Source organism: Leptopilina boulardi, unplaced genomic scaffold (genome assembly GCF_019393585.1).
Source record: "Leptopilina boulardi isolate dan_hultmark-lab unplaced genomic scaffold, ZJU_Lbou_2.1 LbouV2_300, whole genome shotgun sequence".
Lineage (NCBI taxonomy): Eukaryota > Metazoa > Arthropoda > Insecta > Hymenoptera > Figitidae > Leptopilina > Leptopilina boulardi.
In genome coordinates, this window is record NW_026137864.1 from 271,553 (window position 1) to 290,063 (window position 18,511).

An 18,511-nucleotide genomic window follows, 5' to 3' on the forward strand; every position below is an offset into this window, starting at 1 on the left:
TACTGAAAGAGTGTCATCTTTGATTTTCAATCTTTTTTGCAATACTCGTTATCTTTGTTTATGCTGTTGCTAATTAACAAACGAAAAATGGGATAATACTTAGAATCTCTTGAAGAGGATCTGAGGTAAAAATTCTCATATCGAACTTATTTTTAAAAATTTTAATTAAGCTGAAATAATTAGCGTTCGGATTTACCCCCCGTTTGGATTTACCCCGGCTGACCCTACATAAAAATGCATCAATTTTTTTAAAGTTTATTTTTTTTTTAAATTCTATCCAAAAAATTCTAGAAAAATAATTTATTATATTTTTTCTAATTTTAAGATTAAAATTTTATTTTTAATACTGCTTCCATTTACAAAAAATTTTTAAACCTAGTCCGATCGTGGGAAAGAATTTTTTCAAAAATTTTCGGAATTTATTTATAAAAATACACGGGGTATTTATATAAATATATTTATAAAAATTTAGAATTTTTTTTTAAATACCTCCGGTTTTTTTATTTTGATGCGCTAATTATGAAAATCATAGTGACAATGCCCGCAAATTTAATTTCTATAGTAAAAACCACAAAATATTCTTTTTTTTTTTTTTTTTTTTTGCTTTCTTTTGGTAAAATATGCAAATAATTTTTAAAATTACATATATGATATAAAAAATGTACTGCAATAAGATCTACAACTATCGACTAAAAGTTTTTTTTTTTTTTAATTTTACATATTTTACCAAAGAAAGATATTTTTAAGACTATTTTATGATTTTCACCAAAAAAAGTCAAATTTGCGGGTATTTTCACTGATTTACGTAAATGTACGTAGTATAAAAAAAAACCGAAGGTATTTTAAAAAAGTCCGAAGATATTGAAAAAATTGTTTTTTCACGACTGGTTCAGGTTTAAAATTTTTGTAAAAGAAAGTAGATTTTTTTGAAAATTAAAAAAAAATTGAAGAATACAGTTTTAAAAATAAAATTTTATTCTTTAAATTGCAAAAAATATCATCGAATTTTCGAAAAATTCACGTAATATAACGTAATTTATAAATTTAATTTAAAATATTTATTTTTCAAAATACTTTAAAAATTTTAATTTAATTAAATTTAATAATTAATTTTATAGGTAATTAAAATTATATTATATTATATTATAAATATATTATACGTACATACTTAATTATAAAATTTTAATAACAAATAATTTAAAACGAAATTTTTTTAATTGATTCATTTTTAATTCAAAAATTAATTTAAAAAAAAAAACAAAAAAAATTATAATTCTGAAATTTATAAAAATTTATATTTCATAAACGGGTGCCAAATTTTTTTTCAAATCATGAAAGCTAATTTTAATTATTATACTTAAAGAAAAAAAAAAGTATCAAAAAAAAAATCGGCCATGTAAATGCAAAATGGTGTCTAATTTGACGTGAAATATCTTATATATAGATAATTTAAAAAAAGAATTCAAAAATATTAAAAATTAAAAATAAAAAATTCCTTGTGAATAAAAAAAATTTTTTTATAAATTTACCTTTAAAGGCGTACGTATGACCTTCAGCCGAATTGAACATAGTATCGACTTTGGGATCAGAACACAATAAAGGATCCTCTTCACCTGGAGGAGCTGATGTTGTTCGATGATTGTAATTTGTTTCGCTACCTTCATCATCTGATTTTGCACCGTAGAGAGCCTGTAAAATATGTAATTACAAATTTTATTACAGACATCCTATTTAAATATCTTCAATTCATATAAATTTCTATTTCTTCGACGTTTTGAGGTTAAAAGCCGGTTTGACATATCTTTTTCTCATATTATCATTTTTCACAAAAAAAAAAGAAGAAAGAAATAGAAAAGAACTTTATTTTTTTTATCGATTTTTCCATTTTAAATTCCATCATTAAATTTTAACCGTTAAATAATTGTTTGTTTTTTTTTTTAAATATAAAAATGTGGGCTGTAAAAACAATAATACAATGTGCAGTGTTCATTGCGCATTTTTTTTTTTTTGAATAAAAATAGAATATCAACCAATTAAATGATAACAGGGATGGGAAATAATATCTTAGCTTTTTCGCAAACTATTACCTGATTGGTCGAAATTTTATTTCGGAAATTTACATTCATGAAGATGCGCCTTTAAGCTTAAAAGAAGCAAGTTGGCCATCTTAATTTTTTTTAACGATTTTCACTTCATTTGGGACCGTCGTTGAGACTTAAATATTTGTTATTTCATAATTAAAAAAAAAATAGTGTCTGAAAAAAGTTGGTCAATAATAAAGAAGAAGAAGAATATATTAAAAATTCATCGGCAGTAATGTTTTATGTATTATCGTATTTTGAGGTTAAAAAAAATAGTGTGCAAATGGGCATAATGAAGAAAGAGCTAAATTGTCAAAATAAAATAAATTTTTATTTTTGATATGAGAAAAAAAATTGACAAATTGTGATATGTAAGTAAACTTTTCGTTTATTATATTTAATCTTATATTTTTTATATGGTAATTTATTTATTTTACAATGTTGAATTTGCTTTATATAGGGGGAATGGGGTTCAGGCCATCACAAGATCACAACATCGTTGATCTTGACACTTTAATTTAGTTAATTTCTTTTTTTTTTTTTTTTTTTTTTTTTTTTTTTTTTTACTTTTTACTTTTTAGTGCTCTATAAAAAAGGGTTCCATGATTTTGTTTCAATTTTATTTTCTCAATAGCTGTTTATGAAATATGATTTTTTTTTCAAAATTTCAATGAGTTTTAGTTTTAAATGCTCATGACTTTCATAAAAATGCAACAATTTTAGAAGTTTCTTTTTTTTTTAAATTGTGTTTTTTACGAGAACTTTTCGAAAATTGGATGCAAAAAATTGTAGAAAAATAATTTACTATATTTTTTGCAAATTTAAAAATTAAAATTTTGTTTTTAAACTATTTGTAAACTTTTAATTTTTGTTTGAGAAATTTAAAAAAAAACTACTTTCTTTTACAAAAATTTTATGCCTGGTCCAGTAGTGGGGAAACAATTTTTTCAATATTTTCAGAATAATTTAAAATTACTTAAAATAGTTTAAAATTTTCGAAATTTTGAATTTTTTTTAAATATCTCCTTTTTTATGCGAAGATTATGAAAATTGTAGTGAATATATATATTTGCATATTTGATTTTTATGGTGAAAACCACAAAAAAGACTTAAAATTTGTGGTTGCTTTTTGGATAAAATATGCAAAATATTCAAAAAGTGTATAAAAAAATTAAAAATGTACTTGAATAAATACAACTATACAATAAAAATCAGAGGTATTTTTCAAAAAAATGTAAAATTACGAAAAATTTAAAAAATTCCGAAAAAATTCCGACTAGAAAAATTGATGAATAAAAAAAGTTTTAAAAATAAAATTAAAATTTTTAAATTTCAAAAAATATATTAACTTATTTTTTTTAGAATATTTTGCATCGAATTTTCGATAAGTTTAATTAAAAACACACAACTTGAAAAAAAAAAATAAAATTGATGAATTTTTAAGAAATTCATAATCAATTCGGGTCAATAGCCCGTAAAATTCTTAAATAAATAAATCATTCAAAAACAAAAAAAATCATTGAAATTCTGAATTTTCGAAAACTTCATGTATCGTAAAAGGCTTGCTAAAAAGATTGAAAAAAAATCGTGAAAGCTAGTCTCAATTAGTAGTAATAGAAAAAAAAGTTTCAAAAAAAATCGGAGATGTAAATTAATTTGGCGTGGAATACTATGAGCTAAAAGTTTTGAACGTTCAAATGAACCATATTTTTTTTTTCAATCTATAAATTATTAAAAATTATGATGTCAATGTAAAATAAAACAGTAAATTAAACAATTATTAAATTAAATAACTTCTTTTTAGATATTTAAAACAATATTTTATAATAAAATTCTTACTTAAAGAAGTTGAAAAAAAAAATTACGTTCATTTGAACGTTCCAAACTTTTGGCTCATTGGAATACTATACAATATTGTGTTAGTGTTTTTTTTTTCTTTTTTGTTTTTATAAATGTGAAAGTTTACATACTTGAATTCCTTGGATGTCATCGCTGTCTAGCATAAAGTTAGGATCGTAACCTCGATAAAAAGGTGCCATAAGTGCAGATTTGATATCACTGTGACTCAAACCAAGTGAATGTCCAAATTCATGTGCAGCAACTTGAAAGAGATTTGTACCACGGTAGCTATTGATGGACCAATGTTCTGCCTCATCAAAATGTGCATCACCTCCATAAACGGGGAAATAGGCGTGGGCCAAGGTACCACCTGGTCCATCAAAAGGATCTCCATCTCCATGTTCTCCGCGTTCAAATCTTATTTCAATGTGTACCTATAATACAAAAAGAAAATTATTAATCATTCAATTTCTCAACGATGTTGAAAACGTTCATAATCAACGATTTTTAAAAAAAATTTTTTTTTTAAATTCTATCAATTTTTATTTCAAAAAATTTATTGATTCAAAAATTTTTAAAACTATATTTTTGTAGATAAATTTTTATAATTTTCTGTCTTAAAAAAATCATTTGTTTTCTAATTGTTGATCATAAACGTTATGTGGACTTCAGCATTGTGATTTTTCAACATTTTTTTTTCAATATTTAAACGATACTGAAGTATGCAACGTTTATGATCAACGATTAGAAATTAATTTTATATTTAACACGGAAAATTATAAAATTGCTTATCTAAAAAAATATTTTTTATAATTTGTTGATTAATAAAAATTATAAGAAATATTTTTCAAGGCAAAAAATTAATGAAACTAAAGTTACCAACGTTGATTCAACGAAAAAAAAAATTTAAGGATTTTAATTCCCATCAATAAAATTTGATTATTTTCAACCCTCTGAAACCTGAAATAAAAAAAAACAATATTTATCATTGTTTTGTCCCGGATTTTCCGAAAATTTCGAAATTTCAAGTAATTTTGATATTTCCTCGACTCGGAAGCAATTTTTCTCGTTTGATAATTATTTGTTTCAATGCTAGAAGCATTTTAAAAAGCAGAAAAATTTGCTTCCAAGGCGGGGAAAACAATATTTATCATTGTTTTGTCACGGATTTTTCGAAAATTTCTATTTCCTCGCTTTAGAAGCAATTTTTCGCGTTTGATAATTATTTATTTCAATACTTGAATCGTTTTAAAATACAGGAAAATTGCTTCCAAGTCGGAGAAAGTAGTGATTTTCATTTTTTTTCTCACAGATTTTCCGAAAATCCAGAAATTTCAAAAAAATTTCTATTTCCTCGACTTGGAAGCAAATTTTCTATTTTTTTAAAAGGTTTCTAGCATTGAAATAAATAATTATCAACCGAGAAAAATTGCTTCCGAGACGAGGTAATATCAAAATTATTTAAAATTTCGAAATTTTCGTAAAATTCGTGACAAAACAATGATAAATACTATTTTTTTTTTATTTCAGGTTTCAGAGGATTGAAAATAATCAAATTTCATTGATGGGAATTAGAATCGTTAAATTCTATTTTTTCGTTGAATCAACGTTGGCAACTTCAGTTTCATAATAGGTATTGGAGAATTTTTCATTCTAAAAAATTATTTATTTAAAAATCGTTTATCATAAACGTTGCGTACTTCAGCATTGTACAGTCAGGCTTCGAAGTGACAAACTTTTTTACTTTTTTTTTTAACAAAGCTACTTTTTTACAACTAATTTTGTCCAAAAGTCACTAAATGCTACTTTTTTCAAAAAATAATTTGAAAAATGACAGAATTCAAGAATTTTAAATTTCAGCGAATTTTTTCATTCCTAAAAGCTCACCAAGTTGATGATTTATTATTGACCGCGTCAATTATTGCTTTATATAATTATTTTTTACACGAATTTTCATTTTTCAAAATACCATTTAACATAATTTCTTTTTAAACGACTCAATAGAATTTTTAATTTGTCAAATTTTTTTTGACACAATTTTTATTTTACAAAATATTTCTTTACCCAACTGTTTTTTTTTTTTTTAAATAATTCTAATTTAACCGAAATTCAGACAATAATTAAATTTTAGAGTATTTTGAATTGAAATTTTTTTTAAATAATTGAAATGACAAGATCTTGATTAAAGTTATTAGAAATAATTATTTCAACAAAAAATATGAATCAACATTTTTAATAATAATTGAATTTCAAGAGATTTTGAATTAAAATTTTTGTAAATTAGAATTGCTGAAAATTATTAATAAAGTTTCAAATAGTAATTGAATTTTAGAGAATTTTTAATTAAAAAATGTTTTATTTAATTGAATTTTTCTAATAATTGGATCAAAGTTATTGAAATTATTAATTTATGCAAAGAATTTTAGATACAAATTTTTAAAATTATTAAATTTTGGATTAAGATTTTTAGAAATAATTGAATTTTTTGAGATTTTTTATTAAAATTGTTGCTTTAAAATATTAAATATTTTATATAAGTTTTCGATTGCAAGTTTTAGGATTTAAAAATTCGAATTACTTAAAATTCTACTGAATGAGAATTGTAATAAATTAAAAATATGTTAAATTAGAATTCTTTTCAAGAAACAGTTGGGTAAAGAGAAATTTTGTAAAATAAAAATTCTGTTAAATAAAAATTCGGTACTTTGAGATTTCCGTTGAGTAAACATTCGTTTAAAAAAAAATTCTGTATTAAATGCTATTTTGTAAAATAAAAATTAATGTAAAAAATCATTTTTATGGAATAATCATAGGTAGTTTTTTTTAAATAATCAGGAGAAAAATGACGTTATTTTTATTCCTCAGAATTTTTCTTTCTATTTTTTTTTTAGTCAAGAAAATATTTACACTTTAACGTCAAACTTAGCAAACTAATTTTACTTCATTTTAAAGATCACTTTTTTGATACTTTTTTTCAATTTTGGGGATACTTTTTAAAAAAAAAAAATGATACTTTTTCATACTTTTCTTAGTCTCTTACCACACTTCGAAGCCTGTTATTTAGTAAAATATATTAAAACAATGAAATTACTAAAATATATAAAAATTATATTTATTAATTTTTTTTAATTGCGTATTAATTTAATAATTCGAATTTTGAAACTCACTTGGCCTAATTTTTTCTGAGTGAACGTTAAATCTGTGTAATTTGACCAGACTGAAAAAGCTTTTGCAATTTCTTTATCGACTGCTCCTTTGTCTAGAAGTCTTGGGTACTTGCTTATTTTGTAAGTCAGTTTTTTAACTCGCCATCTAGAACCTGAAAAGAAAATTCAACAATTGAATCCTTGAGGCAATATTAAAATTAAATAATGCGGCTTTCTCGAATATTTTTTTTTTTCTATAAAAGTTTTACTATATAGAAACAAAACAAAAAAAAAAAAAAAAAAAATGAGGTTATTTTTTTAATTTAAAGAAAATATTCTTATTCAAGTGAATTTACATTGAATGCATTTAATTTTGTAATTAAAAATTATAAAATTTTCTAAATTGATTAATAACTGCATAATTTTGCGAATTAGAGAGTTTATCGAAATATCAATTTGTATCCAATTTAAATGTATTTCCAGGTCTTGAGCCAATTTCAAAATTGGATTTTCATATTTTAATTAATAATATTATGATTAGTTTTGATGTTCCTCAAGTTCTGAATTTATGAAGGAAGTTAAAAATCATTTGAGCGTTCAGAACTTCAAATATATAACGTTATAATTTATTTTTTAGGAACAAGTCGAATATTAATTAACTATAATATTATTATTACTAATATTATATTATTATTAATTTTCTATAAATAATAAGATTATTTATTATTATTATTATTATTAATAAATAAATTTATTTATTGATCGAAAACCGCTAAGATTTGTATGACACATACTTAGTAGTACTTTTCTGTCGACAGGAAAAGAAAAAAAAAAAAAAAAAGGATTATGCTGGCAAGTCAACACGTTTCATGTTTAGACATATACATTAAAGATTGGTCATCTATAGATGTAGTGTGAAGAAATGTGACAAAGGCACGTCGGGTTTGGCCCGTTAAGGTTAGTGGTTTTGTTCTGTTACGTCTTGCAACAATAATGAGACAGAAAGTCAAAAAACGTTATGAATGACATAACATTATACAAATACAATAAATTTCTCTGTATATTTTGCGGAGAGACGAAATTTATTATTCCCAAAATACTATAGATGAAGAAAAATATTGTTCATTATCAAAATGTTACGATTTACGTAACGATTTGAATTATTTTCATTTTAAATTTAGGCCTCGGATTATACGACTTTTTCCGACTTTTTTTTTTTTTTTTTTGAAAATACGATCTTTTTTTGACTTATTTTAATAAGATACGAGTTTTTCAAGTTTTTTTTTTTTTTTACATTTTTTACAAAAATTTTTTAAATAAAATACGTCTTTTTTAGTATACAATGCAGATCTTCTTCTTTATTTCAATTATTTAACTAATTTTCAACTAAAATTATTTTCTAAATTAATTATTTTTTAATAATTTTAATGAAATTCTTCACAAATTCAATTATCTTAAACTATTTTTCAATTCAAAATTTTATGAAATTCAGTAATTGTTCAAAAGTAAAAAAAAAAAATTTAGCAAATAAAATTACCAAAAATTTCTATTTGAAATTGAAATAAATTAAAATTTAATTATTTTCAAAAATTTCAATTTAAAACTTTCCAAACTTTAATTGTTTTTAAAACTTTCTGAAATATAATTTTAACTATAACTCTTTTGAAATTCAATTATTTTTGACGATTTTTATAATATTCTTCCAAAATCCAATTATCTGAAAACATTTTTCGATTAAAAACTTTTTAAGCTCAATGTTTGTCTATAATTTCTAATAAATTCTTTGACAACAGAAATCATCGAAAATTTCAATCAAAAATCACTTGAAGTTATATTATTTTCAAAAAATAAGAATTATAAATCTTGGAAAATTAATTTACTTTTGAAAAATTTTAACTTAAAATTATTTGATAGATAATTTTCAATTCTAAAAAATTAAATTATTGTCTGAAGTTTAACAAAATCTTTTGTAATTAATTATGTCTCAAAATTTTTAACTCTTCTAAAGTTAAATTTGTTTTAATAATTTTAATATTTCATTAAACAATTCAATTATTTAAAAAATTTTCAAAAAAAAAAACTTTAAATTTGAATATTGTCAGAAATTGAAAAAAAATTACAGCAGTTCAAATTTGCAGAAAATTTATTTCAAAAATCTTCCGCAATTTAATTATTTGAAAAAAAAATTCTAAATTCGAATACATAAATCGATTGTTTAGTGGTAAAACAAGGGTACGTCAGATTTTTGTTCGCAAAAAGAGGACACGTCAGGAAAAATATTTTTTTTTTTACAAATTTTAGGTTTGGTAATAGCACTGCTACTGCAGTTGACAATTAAATAATTATTTATTTATTACCACTGGAATAAATTATATTGGTTAGTGATTAAAATTTAAATATGGATTAAAATGATTAAAAATTAAATTAATAATTTACAAAATTGGAAATAAATCTTGATGATCCTATCTCACTAAATATTTTTTTCTTATACTTTACTTATATTTTATTTTGTAAAAATCAATAAAAGAAAATTTGTTGACATGATAAAATTTGTTTAATAAAAATTTTAAGTTTCGCTGTGTTAAAAAAATTATAATTATTTAAATTTAAATTATAATTATATTTATAAAAAGGTGACAAAACAGACAAATTACGACTTCAAAAATCAATTTCCTATCTTCGTGAGATAGGACCATCAAGATTTATTTCCAGTTTTGTAATTAATTTAAATTTTAATCATTTCAATCAATACTTAAATTTGAATAACTCTAAACAATATATTTTATTCCAGTTGTAATAAATAAATAATTATTTAAATATCAACTTCAATAGCAGTGCTATTACCAATCAAAAATTTTTTTTCGACGTGTCCTCTTTTTAAACAAAAATCTGACCTGTCCTTTTTTTTACACTAAACAAGCTAAATTTTCATAAATCAGATTTCACAACAATTAAAAAAATGGAACTTTAAGGGTATGTGGGAACCTCCCACGTGACCTAGTATGGAAAAATGTGTTTTGGTAGTATACATTTCACTCTAAAATGAGAAAAGATTTTTGTCTGCAATTTTGAGGGATGATAGATTTGGGCACAAAGAATCTCGCTGTTCTCCGAAAAATACATAATTTTGCGTTAAATTATTAAAAAATGAAGTTTAAAAATTGGCATTTTTAAACGAAAATGAAAACAAACATGGCGGCGCATACACAGACGTTGCTTGAGTGTGTCAGTGCTCCAGTAAACAGCGCCAATTCGAGCAAGTGGCCGCTGAATGAACTATGATTAAATACATTATTTTACTATTTATTGCTTTATTTTTATTATTTTTGCGTTAAGTTATGGTAAATGAGTAGAACAGCGAGATTCCTTGTACCAAACTAAATCATTTCTCAAAAATTTTTTTTTTCTCCTTAAAATCGATCCGAGGCTTGAATATATTTTCAGAAGTCTAGTACTTTTTATATCAATATTTCACATTTTGACACATATTTTCTTTAAGGCCATGTGGGCAAACGACGTTTTTTTGTGGATTCCAACTTTCTCTGAAATAAATAATGATTTCGGGTTAAAATATTCATGACTTGATAAAGTAGGGTGCAAAGCATAGAGCTGTTCTTCACTTAACGCAAAAATAATAAAAATAAAACAGTAAATAGTAAAATAATGTATTATATCATAGTTCATTCAGAGGCCAATTGCTCGAATTGGCGCTATTTACGGGAGCACTGACTCAAGTAACGTCTGTGTATGCGCCGCCATGTTTGTTTTCATTTTCGTTTAAAAATGCCACTTTTTAAACTTCATTTTTTAATAATTTAACACAAAATTATGTATTTTTTGGAAAACAGCGAGATTCCTTGAACTCAAATCTATCATTCCTCAAAATTTTAGCCTAAAATCTTTTTTCATTTTAGAGAATGTTGGAATATTGCAAAACACATTTTCCCATACTAAGTCACGTGGGTTTCTCCCACATGCCGTTAAGTGTATAAATTATTTTTTGATTTACAGAAGAAAAAATTAAAAAATATATCAGATTTGGTTTCTCATCCGTTTAACATATACGTATACCTACACTAAAAAAAAATGTTACCGAGAAATTCAACTACCATTAGGTAGTTGACTAGAAAGTAGTTAAAATAACTACTTTTTTAGTTAATCTAATCATGTTGATGTAGTTAATGTAACTATTTTTAAGAAGTTAATAAGTAATAGTTGATTTTACGTAAATATGTAGTTAAAGTACAACTACAGGTCGGTAGTAAAATTAACTTTCTTAAGGTAGTAAAAACAAGTGGAATTGTAGTCAACTCAAAATTATTTCAAGAGTAGTAAATCCAACTACTATTCACCAGTTATATGAAATGTAGTAAAAGGAATTATTTTCTTTGATTAATATAACTGCTTTTTGAGTAGTCAATTTTTTATTAATTTCTATGATTTTATAGGCTTAAATAAAATTCTTGTTGTAGAATTAACAAGTCGTCTGTAACTAAAACAACTACTTTAAGTAGTAGATTTTACTATACTCAAAGTGGTACAATAGGCTTAAAGAACATTTTTGTTGTAGAATTAACAAATCCTTTGTGATTAAAACCACTACTTTAAGTAGTAATTTTTTTACTATTTTAATTAAGTCAATAAGCTTGAAAAACGTTTTTGATGTAAAATTTAGAAATCGTTTCCAATTAAAACTACTACTTTCAGTAGTAGCTTTTACTACTTAAAGTGGTTCAATAGGCTTTAAGAACATTTATGTCGTAGAATTAATAAATCCTTTGCAATTAAAACTATCACTTTAAGTAGTAGATTTTACTGTACTATGCAATTAAACAACTTATAATATAATTAAAAGATGAAAAATTGACAAGTCAAAACTTAAAAAGGATAGTTATAGCAACTAATAAAAGTAGTAAAAGTGACTACTTTAAATAGTTAAATTACCAATTGGACAAGCAGAAAGTAGTCTTCGAGTAGTTTGCAGACTGTCGTAGCGAGCTTGCGTGGTTAGTCGGTTAAGGTATCGGATTGCGAGCGTTAGGGTCGAGGGTTCAATTCCCGTCGGTTAGAAATTTTCTATGTTGGGTACATAATCGTTAGGGCATAAAATAAGCGTCAGTATAGGAGAGAGGATGAAAAAGTCAATTCTACTGATAATAAACAATTATAAATAAAAAATAATTATATTTTCCTATTTTAAGTAGTAAAATCTACTATTTAAAGTAGTAGTTTCAATTGCAAAAGATTTATTAATTCTACAAAAAAATGTTCTTAAAGCCTATTGAACCACTTTCAGTAGTAAAGTTTACTATACTTAAAGTAGTAGTTTCAATTGCAAAATATTTATTAAATGTACCAAAAAAATGTTCTTAAAGCCTATTGAACCACTTTAAGTAGTAAAATCTACTACTTACATCTTGAGTTGTTTTAACATTTTTAAATTGAGTTAATACAATCACAAAATGTTATTCTACCAATTACATTTTTAATTGGTTTAACTATTTTTATATAGTTAATAGAACCGTTTAAATTCAGTTGAGGACCTATTGTACTACTCAGAGTAGGTAAAAAGTAGTAAAACCTACTAGTTTTTTTTCCAGTGTATATCGAGTTGAATTGTTTAAGAAAATTGTCTTTGAACTTAGTATATGTTTTTATCGATTTCTATATTTAATATTGAGTAAATAATGATGGATATAATTTTGTGAAAATGTCTCGACAAATAAACAATATATATATATATATATATATAGAGAGAGATATTAGATAATCGATTGCTTGTTCATTACGTCATTGTCAGTCGCACGTAATGTATAGTCACGGTGGGTAATAGGCTTTCCTAATTGTTGCTGAATTTGCTAATTGTTGTTCGGTCGCGCGAAACTCGTGAGAATCGACACAAATAAAAGCGAGTCTGTTGCAGTGTGTTCCTCGTGGATTTACTTAGGCGTGAAATGCAAACTAATTTCGACACCAAACTATATACGAGGGAACCGCGAGCGGAATAGGAAACGTTTCTATATGTTGTTGACGAAGAAAATTTTCATATAATATATTATATACGCTAGTGTCAATAATAACATCATCAAATTATTATTATTATTATTATTATTTTTTTATTATTAATATATTAATATTTTTATTATTTATTTACAATAATAAACGGGCTTACTAAAATTAAAAATTATTATTATTACTCTTATTTTATTTATACAAATTTTCAAAGTGTTAAGAAGAAAATTCTCTTTTTGAAAAGTATTTATTTTTATTTAATTAAAATTATATTGTCTAAAATAATAATAATTTTAATAATAATTTTATAATAATAATTAATGGTGTTTACTTGCCAGAAAAATAGGGGAATTTTTTTTTTAATATTTTAGTTTTTACTAAATTTTCTCTATTTTTTCGTCAAATTCTATTTTCTTCAATTAAATTCGTTTATTTTAGAAATTTATAATGAACAAAATTTTTGTTTTTATAAACAAAACAAAATTTTCTGCTCTTACCTCAAAGTCTCCTTTGTTTTTCATGAAATTTCTAAAATAATCTATTTTTCATTGAATTTCTTCTTTTTTACGATTTTCATGTATACCTGAAATTCTGAATGTTCAAATGAAGGAAATCATTTTTTTTGTCTATAAATTTTTAAAAAATTACTGCAGCAATGAAAAATATAAAAGTATATTGAACATTTAAATTAATTTATTTTTGAATACAGAAAGTAATATTTTATAATAAAACTTAAAAAATTTGAAGTTAAAAAAGTAGTAAACAAATTTTTCTTTCATTTGAACGTTCGTAATTTCAGGTAGATTGATTTTCAATTTTTTTTTTAATTTTTATTTTTTAAAACGATTTTTTTTCTCAAATTCTTCTTTTTTTTGAAACTTTTGGATTTATTTATTTATTTACTTTCACAAACTGGAACAAAATTCTCAATTTTTCCTGCATACTCTATTATTTTGTGAATTTCTAAAATGATCAATTTTTCATTTCTTCAAAAATATTTTATTCTCTTAAAATTATTAAAATTTTCCTTTTTTCTTTTTAAAATTTTATTGTTTTTATTCTTTTTTAATTTTTCGCTCAAATTTTTCTTTATTTATAATTTCTAAAACTTTTATTTTCTTCATCATTCGCTATTTCTTAAAAATTTTCTTGTTTTTCTTTTTTTTTTTGATTTTCTTTTTTTTAATTTTCTTAATTTTATTCTTTCTCAATTTTCCCTTGAAATTCATCTCTCATTTTGGGAATTCCTAAAGTAATTTTAATTTTAATTTTAAAAAAATTCAATTTAAAAAATAATAATTTCTAAAATTCTCTTTATTTTTCTTTCATATTCTTTGGTTTTTTATTTTCATAAATTTTTTTATTTTAATTTTTTCTCTAAAATTTTTGTCATTTTTTCTCGATTTTGTTAACAAATTGAATTTTTTCACTTAATAAATTTTTAATAATTTTTAAACTTTTGAATAAAAATGAACTTTTTTTTATTATTTATAACTAACACAAATTTTTTCGTTAGTATTAATAAATCAATAATTTATTGAATCGCAAATTAATCGAATCACAAAAAAACGTGAAAAGGTAAGAAATTATAAAAATAGGTAAAATAGGGGATCAAATTTTATTTTTATTATTATTTTTCGGTTTAATTATTTTAATTATAAACTTAAAAATTTTATTATTTTTTACATATATAAATTTTTTTTTTGTTTTTCAAAAATTCATTAAAAAATTTCTTGATAAATAATGATAATAATATATTATTTAAACAAGGTAAAAAAATACAAAACTTTAAGTAAAAATTCATTTTTTGGTTATTAATAAAAATTAAATTAAAATACTGTTAATTTATTAACGTAAAAGGATACAGAAAATAATCGTGAAATTTTTTCTATTGAAAAGAGTAAACACCATGAAATATAATAATAATAATAATAATAATAATAATAATAATAATAATAGTAATGATAATAGAATGAGTAATAAATAATAAAATAAATAATAAATAAATACTAAAATAAATAATAAAATAAATAATAAATAAAAATAAAATGATAATAAAATTAAATGACCACTTTGTCAATTACAATAAGGATTATTTTAGCGTGAACATTAATGCGAATATCGCTCTTATGAAACAAAATAAAAATTTTTTCTCTTTTTTTCTCGATGAGAAATATTTAAATAAAAAAATTTTTTTTTTTTTTTTTTTAATAGTTATTGACAGAAATATTTGTAAGGAAAAGGAAATTTTTGTTTCTCAATGTGTCAAATGGTAATTACATATACATATATGTATAATTTACCTTGAAGAGCATATCTCTTAGATCTACCATCTGAGCTTACTCCAACTTTATCCTTAACTCCACACCTTGGCAAGGTCATGGTTTCAGCAGTTTCATCGTCCAATAATCCTGAAACCATAAAAAAAATTGAAAATTTTATAAAATTGCACTGATTCAATTTACATATTTAATATAATATAAAAAAAAAAATATATATATATATATATATAAATATAGGAACAAAAGTTAAAATTATACTATATGCTAATATAGAAAAGAGAGAAAGCAAAAAAAAAAAAAAGAAAAACATTTCTTCCTCGTATATAAATATACAATGTAAACTTGCACGCTATTCTTATATCGATCCTCTCTTAAGGGTGGTATTTGCGTGCACGTTGAAACATAGTGAAATACACACTGCAATTCTTAAATCTATTGTTTCAAAAAAAAAAATTTCTACTCTTGCATATTGTACACAATGGCACATGTACAATTTTGTATGTATATGTATATATTAAATAATACACTTGACACGTGTGTGCTCCCAAACAGACGTAAACATTGAATATTTCACTTTTTTTCTCTCAATTTTTTTTTTTTCCAAGATTTGCATTTGTCATAATTTTTGAAAGTCGAGGTCGCTGAATTTTAAATATCGTGTATTTTTATATTATTGCGAAAGTGAAAATTTCATTTTCTTAATTTTTTCGTTTATTACTATTTATTTTTTTCATTTATTAATATTTATTTTTTTATTAATAATTTATTTTCTAATTTATTTTATTTTAATATTTAATTTACTATTTCTATTTCCTATTAAGTTATATCTATATTACAGTTTTAATAATTTTTTTTAATTTTTCGTTTTTAATTTAAATAATTAAAAAAAAAAAAAATAATAATTTACTATTAACATAAATTAACACCTGCGTGTGATGTAGAGAGCAGGAAATTTCAGTTAAATCGCGCTAGAATACTTTATTATTATTTTTTTTTTTTTCGTTTTTGTTTATACAACTTTTTTCCCGGAAGTATTTGCACTTTACGACACAGCTCGTGCGGTAAGAAAATTGTAATAATTGTTATATAGAAAAGTTAAAAACAAAAATATATATAAAGTACGATTAGATAACTCATCCGTTTGCCATCCATTTTTATTGAGCCTCCTCATCGAAACTTTGAAATTTCTATGTCTTTTATAATGTTTACGATTTACGATCAATGGCAATATGCTTTGGAATAGTTTTTGCCTCTTCTTCTTCTTCTTCCTACATTTTGGTCACGCTCTGTGAGCCTCGCAATTTCCTTTAGGATGCTTTATAAAACCTTGACATAAATTCAAAAGTATATAAAGTATGGGTCAAACCATTATATTTCAACTAAAGTGGTCGCTGACTAATTTTTAAAAATTATAATACTTTGCAGGAATGATTTTGAAGTTATCAAGATCACGAAATGAAAAGAATTTTATTAAAAATTTAAATATTTATTGTAAAATATGAATTTAAAGTATATGAGGTGCTAAAAACTGTCAATTTTTTAGCCATTAGAAAATATGCAAAAAAACATAGAATTTACCATAAAAATAAAAAAAAATTATTGGAATTTACTAAGAATGAATAAATTTATCATTATCAATTGATATAATTATTTAAAGATGTGAAGTAATATATAAAATATGATTTCCAAGTGCACCTGTCAAATAACCTAATTTTGCGATTTTTATTCATTAATTATAAAAAATAGAAAACATTAAATTAAATAAAAACTTACCAAATATGAAGTTCTTGCCATAAACTTTTAGAATTTCTTTGCACTTTTCTTCTTTTCTATTCATAAGTATGAAAAATTTAAAAAATAAAATAGCTACTTTGTCTATTTTCACTATTTTTGAAAGTCAATAACTTTCTTGGAGAAAAATGAAAAAATATGGGGTTTCGAAAATTATTTAAATACACACTACATATACATTCACTGAAAATTTCGCATTGGTCCCGAAGCTATTTTCGAAGATAAAGTAAATTAAAAATTTCGTACTTTTTAGGCTATATTGACATGGGTTTTAAAGGTATTAAATCAATGTGAAGTTTGTCGTCACCAGTGAACCACCTTCACATTGATTTAAAACCCATGTCAATATAGCCTAAAAAATACGAAATTTTTAATTTACTTTATCTTCGAAAATAGCTTCGGGACCAATGCGAAATTTTCAGTGAATGTATATGTAGTGTGTATTTAAATAATTTTCGAAACCCCATATTTTTTCATTTTTCTCCAAGAAAGTTATTGACTTTCAAAAATAGTGAAAATAGACAAAGTAGCTATTTTATTTTTTAAATTTTTCATACTTATGAATAGAAAAGAAGAAAAGTGCAAAGAAATTCTAAAAGTTTATGGCAAGAACTTCATATTTGGTAAGTTTTTATTTAATTTAATGTTTTCTATTTTTTATAATTAATGAATAAAAATCGCAAAATTAGGTTATTTGACAGGTGCACTTGGAAATCATATTTTATATATTACTTCACATCTTTAAATAATTATATCAATTGATAATGATAAATTTATTCATTCTTAGTAAATTCCAATAATTTTTTTTTTATTTTATGGTAAATTCTATGTTTTTTTGCATATTTTCTAATGGCTAAAAAATTGACAGTTTTTAGCACCTCATATACTTTAAATTCATATTTTACAATAAATATTTAAATTTTTAATAAAATTCTTTTCATTTCGTGATCTTGATAACTTCAAAATCATTCCTGCAAAGTATTATAATTTTTAAAAATTAGTCAGCGACCACTTTAGTTGAAATATAATGGTTTGACCCGTATATGTATATTTATTCAATTCACCCTATTTTGTTTTTATCTTCAATATGTAATTTTTTTCTTTTGGAGTCACTGACATTATTAAAAAAAAAAAAAATGAAATATTTATGGTAGAACGGACAAAATATTAAAAATTTTTTAGCCATTAGACACATAATTTTTGGGAGGCATGATTATGTTCTAAAAATCATTAGTTAGACATTTCATTTTATGGAATTTAATTTGTCATAATTATTTTTGAGCTGAATTTTTATTTTGTATAATTTTCATTAAAATGATTTTCTATATTACAGAATTTTTATTTGACTGAATATTCACAT

General features: G+C 22.7%; 1 protein-coding gene across 7 annotated transcripts in view; it reads right to left on the minus strand.

Annotated features, from left to right (window-relative positions):
* Positions 1 to 18,511, minus strand: part of LOC127282597 (matrix metalloproteinase-14-like) — an 82,649-nt gene that overhangs the window by 12,230 nt on the left and 51,908 nt on the right. For all 7 annotated transcript variants that reach the window (XM_051306944.1, XM_051306946.1, XM_051306945.1 and 4 more), the window contains exons 3-6: positions 15,382 to 15,489; positions 7,088 to 7,239; positions 4,052 to 4,354; positions 1,530 to 1,689 (exon numbers count right to left, since the gene is read on the minus strand). In XM_051306944.1, coding sequence (XP_051162901.1) covers positions 1,530 to 1,689; positions 4,052 to 4,354; positions 7,088 to 7,239; positions 15,382 to 15,489 — 723 coding nt within the window. The remainder of the gene's footprint in view (positions 1 to 1,529; positions 1,690 to 4,051; positions 4,355 to 7,087; positions 7,240 to 15,381; positions 15,490 to 18,511) is intronic.